The sequence below is a fragment of the Haliotis cracherodii genome, unplaced genomic scaffold, assembly GCF_022045235.1.
Source record: "Haliotis cracherodii isolate W230 unplaced genomic scaffold, xgHalCrac1.p SCAF_7, whole genome shotgun sequence".
NCBI lineage: Eukaryota > Metazoa > Mollusca > Gastropoda > Lepetellida > Haliotidae > Haliotis > Haliotis cracherodii.
The window spans coordinates 47841227-47849831 of NW_027266330.1; the positions used below are offsets into that span (position 1 = coordinate 47841227).

At 41.0% G+C, this 8605-nt stretch overlaps 1 protein-coding gene across 1 annotated transcript; it reads left to right on the plus strand.

Moving 5' to 3' along the window:
- The first annotated feature begins 1661 nt into the window (after positions 1 to 1661).
- On the plus strand, positions 1662 to 7219 carry LOC139448931 (golgin subfamily A member 6-like protein 25). The gene is made up of 4 exons (XM_071230443.1): positions 1662 to 2241; positions 4621 to 4737; positions 6161 to 6211; positions 7206 to 7219. Exons 1-4 carry the CDS (start codon positions 1662 to 1664, stop codon positions 7217 to 7219), a joined length of 762 nt encoding a protein of 253 aa, XP_071086544.1.
- The last annotated feature ends 1386 nt before the right edge of the window (positions 7220 to 8605 follow it).

Genomic DNA, 8605 nt, shown 5'->3' on the forward strand with positions numbered 1-8605 from the left:
ACACTATCCAACATGGAGTTTCGGATCCGAATTTTTGACGATTTTACGAAAACGAATATTGGAGTCTTTTCAGATTATTGGTGTTTGGAGCTGTTATTGTGGAAAGGGGAATTAATGATATCACAAATTCAATCTATTGATATTTAAAATGCATCATTTTAGGATATCACAAATTAAATTCTTGATATCACAAAATCGATTATTAGATATCCAAAAATGAATTATTTTATATAAAAATGTATTTATTTTTCAACACCGGTGCATGTTGACGCGCTCCAGTGCGGCCATGTTCCCACGGTTCTCGTATAAGCTGAATGACCTTCTCTGATAGGGACAACAGAAACGTTCTCTCATATCGTGATATTGTTCAATAACAAACAGTCAGCCAGAATGCTTCACGTTGTATAGTCTACAGCAACAAATTGTGCTAATGACTTTTGAGAATGAATTTCAGACACAGGCAATAATTCATTAGAATGAATACAAGGTAGGCGGGTGCGTCATAGATATCCACAAATATTTTAATCTTAATCGGTTTATTGGAATTATTCCTCATTTGAAGTTCGGGGGATGTAGGAATAGGAGCGAATATCTAAGTAGCAGTGTCTGGTTACTGCGACAAATCGTTGTAGGCCCCTGAACCATATTGAGGACTATACATGTTGGCTAAGTTTATATTCAAAATCTGAAAGTGTCACTTGTAACTCAAAAGACAAAGAGACCCGTGAAGATTCCAGGGTAGAATAGGTCTTCAGCAAACCCACGCTTGTCGTAAAAGGCGACTAACGGGATCGGGTGGTCAGGCTCGCTGATTTGGTTGATGCATGTCATCGATCCCAATTGCGTGGATCGATGTTCATGATATCAATCACTGGATTGTCTGGTCTAGACTCGATTATTTACAGACCGCCGTCAATATAGCTGAAATATTGCTGAGTGCGGCGTTAAACAACAAACTAAAAGACAAAGACTGTTTTAGTAAGGTTCCGTGATAGACACAAAACATTATCTACTTTTGGCGGCGGGTTTCACCAAAGTGGTAAATGTCTGTATCTCTGCTGTATCATTTCGGGGTACATCCACATCAAGCTGACATGCTGTGATATAACTGAAATTCAAAGCAGCGTTAAACCAACTCACTCACTTCATTCAAGGTTATATCAAGAGCCATGGGTACACAAACTATCACAAACTTTCAAGCGATAGGTGCGTCATCCTTCCAACTGCATGCATGCAAGTGTACATCTTGAACCACCAATAACAGTTTTACACCGGTGAAGTGAGTATGAATTTATGCTGCAACCACATGCCATCCCACCTTCGCAGGGCCGGAAAAAAGTGTTAACTCTTTGTTAATAGGTGACAAATTATGAATATTTAACATTTTAGCAGATGGTGAACCATTTGTCTACAAAGAGGGCATTCAAGTGTTCTTTGTTATAAGCCGTGAGTGTAATCTGTTAGACGAAACATGAAACGAGTTCATGTAACATTCAGAACTACGGCGGATCTTCTAAACTGTGGCAGGTTGTCTTTCGGGTATTGTGGCCGAGAGGGGACATCGCTTTCTCGCCTAAAATCAAGGCCGCAAGGAAGCGATAATACGAGACGACAAAGCGATAGCACGAGACGAGAAAACGGTGGCACAAGACGCGAAAGCGATGTCACGAGACGAGAAAGTTATGTCACGAGACGAGAAAGTGATAGCACGAGACGAGAAAACGGTGGCACAAGACGCGAAAGCGATGTCACGAGACGAGAAAGTTATGTCACGAGACGAGAAAGTTATGTCACGAGACGAGAAAGTGATAGCACGAGACGAGAAAACGGTGGCACAAGACGCGAAAGCGATGTCACGAGACGAGAAAGTTATGTCACGAGACGAGAAAGTGATAGCACGAGACGAGAAAACGGTGGCACAAGACGCGAAAGCGATGTCACGAGACGAGAAAGTTATGTCACGAGACGAGAAAGTTATGTCACGAGACGAGAAAGTGATAGCACGGGACGAGAAAACGGTGGCACAAGACGCGAAAGCGATGTCCCGAAACGAGAAAGTTATGTCACGAGACGAGAAAGTTATGTCACGAGACGAGAAAGTCATGTCACGAGACGAGAAAGTGATGGTACGAGACGAGAAAGTGATGGTACGAGACGAGAAAGCGATGGCACGAGACGAGAAAGCAATAGCACCGGACGAGAAAGCGATGGAGCGAGAAAGAGATAGAACGAGGCGACAAAGTGAGAAATCGATTGAGCGTTAAAGTGACAGAAAGATAACCGAAAGCGATAAAGCGTAAAAGCGATAAAGCGTAAAAGCGATAGAGCGAGAAAGCGATAAAGGGATAGAACGAGAATGCGAGAGCGTGAGAAAGCGGTTGTCCCTTCCATGGAAATAACTAGTTTTATGCCTGAACCCCGGCGGTAATTGAAGGCGAGGACTCGGTGACCCGCCATGTTTCAGGGTGAGAAGTGTATACTTTCATTGACATATGAAGTCATCTCTGAGACAGCTTCCTGTTCAAAGGATTGCATCCAGAGATATGTACCTGTTTTATATTATGGTTCGTTTACCAGCTTACCCTTGGGCACATTTACTAGCTTACCTTTGGGCAGATTTACTAGCTTACCCTTGGGCACATTTACTAGCTTAACCTTGGTCACATTTACTAGCTTACCCTTGGGCACATTTACTAGCTTAACCTTGGTCACATTTACCAGCTTACCCTTGGGAACATTTTCTAGCTTACCCTTTGGTACGTTTACTAGCTTATCCTTAGGAACATTTAATAGCTTACCCTTGATTACGTTTACCAGCTTACCCCTGGGTACGTTTACCAGCTTACCCTTGGGTACAATTACTAACTTAGCCGTTGATACATTTAATAGCTTACCATTGGAAGCATTTACTAGTTTAGCTTTAGGCACATTTATCAGCTTACTCATGGGCATATTTACTAGCTTAGCTCTGGGCACATTTATCAGCTTACCCTTGGGCACATTATACCACATATATGAGAGCCTGCCAAATATCAATCCATGTGCAACAATAGTTTAGAATCTGGCATGTTTCTTAATATTAATACAGAGATTATGATCAGGAGTAAATATGTTATTCACGTGCGAGTTTCCATACAACCCATAGTTTGAAAAATATGCATCATATGCTATCTATGGCCTAGTCCATTACAGTTTTCCGAAATGTTCGAAAATTGAGGGCAGATCTTTTTAGATTTTGCTGAACTGAGGCTGATTACAACTTATCATAGTATATACTTGTATCAAAACTATCAAAACGATTTTACTTTTGCCTTGAAGATGCTAATAGTATTTGTTTCAACGCACGTATAGGTATTTCCCATTAGTCACCGACACCCCTTTTGCATCGTGGACTCTCCATATTGATATTCATATTTCCATATAAACAATTACCCCCTACAAGTATTGACAGTAAGAACTCGTTCTTTTTCTTATCGTCACCTGCAAATCGTAAGATGGTCGCACAGGGACGTTCCTGGGCTTTGGTCTGTCTGGCAGTGGTCTTCGTGGGAGCAGCTCTTGCCCGTCAGGACGGGAAGAAATGGACAGGTACGCCCAGTCGATTAATATCGAAAACTTATCATTTTTATGGGTTCTTTAGACTGAACATGTGGTGGTGATTACTTTACAATACATTATCATTAGTTTTGAAAGTGTATGGGTGGTGGTGGTGGGGTTGGGGTTGTACGAAGAGTGGCTGAAACGTTTTGAGCAGGACTATGATAGACTGTATTGATGGAGTTGGTCGCTAATTACTTTTTCCACATAACCCCCTCCGAAGTCCACGCACTTCTGCCAACGATGCTGGGTTGCCTGGATCCCACTGTCGTAGAAGGCTGTCCTGGAAGTGTAAAAAACCTTGCACAGCAGAACAGTTGGGTCTACTTGAAAACGCCGTAACTTCTGACGAACGCTTCAGATTGGAACCCAGCGTGCTAAAACCTTTGTAACGCCCAGTTCAGTCCTCGGAATGTACTCTATTATTTCATGAAAGATGCTTCCTGTATTGGCTATTTGACGTGTGGTAGTTCACCGATCATCAATAATAACATCATTTATCTTATCAACACTTTCCTCAGTGGCGGCAGGGGAAGGTCTCTCTGATCTTGGATCATATTCGATGCTCATCGTCACCCCTTGAACTCACTGCCCATCACTTAACAGTAGCAACTTTAAGAAAGGAACATTATACCCTAAATTGACACCATGTCTGCACTGATGGCTGTTGGGGTCAGCCCTCGCATAGATACCAACTTTTTACTTTGATGCCAGAGATATGCTGCAGGCCTCATTATTAGGTTCAAATGCAGCCTGTTAGCATGCAATGTATCGTACTTAAAACATGCAAACAGTTAAAGATGTACACTACATCCTTTCTAGTTATGTTCTTATTTTTTCAGCAACCACTTGTCCATGCTTGAATGGAGAAAATGGCAGCTAAATGCATAAATAGTGCAGTAAATGCATGTAACTCAAACTCACAAACTTTTATATGTTGGATGATAGCCTCAATGCAATACGGTACAACTAACATCAGTCTCCGTCTTGTTAAGATTGCTTCCATTCCTATTGTTTGTTCAGCCGTGATGATCCATTGCAAGGATGTGGGGAATAGATGCGAGTTCCTGGCCAAGCTGAACTACTGCCGATTGATCCCAGGATATATGTCCAAGCTCTGCATGAAGTCATGCAACCTGTGTAAGTGTTTAGGATGCATACATATGAAGATATACTTTATGTTGTTTGAGATTTGGGGCATGTTATTTAGCATTTAATACTCGAAAACCTCCTTTCGACCCAAATCCTAAAATGTTTAATTTCCGCGCATCGATTACTTACTAGATGAGAACATTTGTCCAGATTGTAAATACAACACGGTGTCATTTTGTCTGCAGCACTTTCTTTCTACATGTACCCCGACAGATGATGTCATGTTTTGAGCTGTCTGGTTAGTAGAATGCAGGGTACATACAAGTTATTGTCAATTATGCAATCAAACTAAAAATACTATTGAATAGATACTCATGACGCATTGCCATCCCGCTCTTCACTATGTGTTCTCCAACCAATCAGTTTGCCATACCATTAATAGTTTTACCATCGTGGACAATCTGTTAGCGTCACCATCGTGGACAATCTGTTAGTTTTACCATCGTGGACAATCTGTTAGTGTTACCATCTTGGACAATCTGTTAGTGTCACCATCGTGGACAATCTTTTAGTGTCACCATATTGAATACATACCCATGACGCATTGCCATCCCGCTCTTCACTATGTGTTCTCCAACCAATCAGTTTGCCACACCATTAATAGTGTTACCATCGTGGACAATCTGTTAGCGTCACCATCGTGGACAATCTGTTAGTGTTACCATCGTGGACAATCTGTTAGTGTTACCATCGTGGACAATCTGTTAGTTTTACCATCGTGGACAATCTGTTAGTGTTACCAACCTTAGACGTAACATTCAACTATCACAATGCATGTACAATAACTGCTATCCAAAAGATGTTAGTAGAGAGTTCCTTTTATCAAATGTCCTGCAAGCATTTTAAACAATGAGCAGTAATTAAATGGCCAGCAATAATAATGTAACAAAAAGATGTAGGCTTGGCTGATAAAGTTCACTTTATTTTGTCCTCACTTCTTTTAGTGTATCCAGAACTACTGGACGTCCATTTTTGACATAATGAAGTAAAGATTGGATAAAATCACTAGCTGTTTGAATAGAGAAAAGAATCCATATTTTTCCAGCATCGATTTGAAAACTAACGATTTTAAACAAAACCGATCAGGAATACTTTGCAAGCAATCTTAATCTTGATCAAAACCACTTCCATAATCAAAAGAAATGTAAACTAAAAGCACGATTTCTGCAATAGCATAAGGATATATTTATGATCCATCATCATTAGTATTGAAAGCAGGCTTCGCGAAGATTCATTAGAACGTCCACAGGTGGTTAGTCACATTTGACACGTCTACTCTATACTTCATTACATTACATACGGCTTGCGGTTTAGGATAAAAAAGAAGAAGTTTAAAGTAGAATGAATTGTAAGTTGTCGCTTTTTAGAAAATGAGTTTTAAGTTGATACATTTGGATATGTTTGTTGCCAGGCGGAAAGCAGCAGGCATACGATGGCTGGAATGTCCACATGAAATACAGCGGTAGGTTTGCACGGATCCTTTAGTTTCTTTATTTTAGTTCCTGACACGAACTGAATAAAAAAAATTGTTGTTTAACGCCGCACTCCGCAATATTCCAGTTATATGACGGCGGTCTGTAAATAATCGAGTCTAGACCAGACAATCCAGTAATTGATATTATGAGCATCGATCCACGCAATTGGGATCGATGACATGCATCAACCAAGTCAGCGAGCCTGACCACCCGATCCCGTTTGTCGCCTCTTACGACAAGCATAGTCGCCTTTTACGGCAAGCATGGGTTGCTGAAGACTTGTTCTACCCCGGATCTTCACGGGTCTGAATAAAAAGAAACGGATGCTGTTGCTAATGTATTGTTTCCATTTCATCTGCGTAGTTTAAAGTTTTTCAGACATAAATAACATTGTCAAGGTTAACTTCCGTGAAGAAACAAAATCATGAGTCTTGTACGACCTTTTGTAATCAGAATAGTGAGCTGGGGTTTAACGCCGCTTTAAACAGTATTCCAGCTAATTGAACGTCGTATCAACATAATGTTGGGGGTAAGCCCGAAGTGTTGCAGGTCGTTTAATACCTTGGTGAAACCCACGAGCAGGGTTATGGTGCGAACAAACCTAGAAACAAATCGGAGCGATCAGGGACGCAACTTTGCGGCACCTTGGGCTGGGCCACCATGGCACCGAGTCAGTATAGTGCATATTCAGTTTCCCCGTGGGGTATCCAGGTTAGAATTGAACCCCACCAACCCGCAGTGTCACACCAGGCAACACAAAAGATCTGGCGATGATTGGTTGATTGTGCCATCAGATTACTGCGGACTAGATGCAGGACATATGTCATGTGCAGTCACGTCGCTTTGGGAAGAGCAAGAGATTGACGCATTCACAGTTGAGAGCGCTGTATAGAGCAATGACAAATCTTGATATTTCTTAAAAGAATTATTTGTAAATGATTACTATGATCGTCCAGTAACATTTTCAACGTTGTTTTTCAGATAACGCAAAGTAATGTTAGAGTCCAACGTCGCCGTCTTTCACACTTGGTCGAACAAAAACGCTGTTGAAGAGGCATCTCATCATATGAAAATATTTTTTTCAGTAATCCTTATATAGTTTCATGTCATGTATTTATGAAAGGACACTTTTATTTCGTGGTCTATGTTGAACACCTGTTACAATGAAACCGTCCTCTGGTACATGGTAATAAACGCTGTCAGTGTGCTAAAGGAGTTGTTTGTTTTATTCGCCACTAAGTGTGTGTAGAATGACAGGTAGATCAATCTTAACAGAGGAGTCGGGGGACCTCTCCTCTTCATGTGACTGGTTACAATTTCACAAAAAGTAAACATTTTTCCAAATAATTCTTTTTGAAGTGCTGTGTCACACCCATGACACCTGCAAGGAGGGTCTGGTAATCTCGCATCAAAACTGACATGTTCGCCCCAAGTTTCTGAAGCTCGTGAAGGTACTTGTCAGAACTTACTGTGATTAACATTCATTTACAAAATCAGACCTGAGCAATCTGGCACTTTTAGTGGACAAACATGAGTCAATCCGTCTGGTTGAACTAGCATGATTCCTTGAATTTTTTCGAATCATTTGCATGTTTCTCATATTGTTTCATCTAAGTTATGGTTCTGTTTGGCTATAGTTTTGATGATAAAAATGATAATAAGTCCAAATCAGAACGATCTTTTTTTATCTGAAAGCTCCGTTTTAAAGATGGACTCAATGTTGCATTTAAAAGTATTCTAAAACTTCCCAAGCTGGATTGGTTTGATTCACGGCACACTGACAATTGGGAAAACCCTCCAAGTGCAGGAAATCTAGACATGAGATTAGTTACTATAGTTAACGACCCGTGAAGATCCGGGGTAGAATAGGTCTTCAGCAACCCATGCTTGCCGTTAAAGGCGAATATTCTTGTCGTAAGAGGCGACTGACGGGATCGGGTTGTCAGGCTCGCTGACTTGGTTCATGCATGTCATCGATCCCAATTGCGTGGATCGATGCTCATGATATTAATTACTGGATTGTCTGGTCCAGACTCGATTATTTACAGACCGCCGTCATGTAGCTGGAATATTGCTGGGTGCGGCTTAAAACAACAAACAAACAAACAAACAAATACTACAGTTCACAATAGTAGTGCTACATCACGGTTACCTGTAAAAAACTGTCTGGACAAAAAAACAATTGGCTGATAACATAATATACGGATATTCCTTTATAAATACTAAAAGTAAATATAGTTCTCTTGCGGGGACGCAGTGGCCCAGTTGTCTCAGTGGTGCCAGTATTCGCTGATCAATTTCGCCCTGATTATGACCATTGGTTTGCGAGCACCGTATGGATTCAAGTGGTGAATCTACATGCGCATGCTTTATAGAGCCAC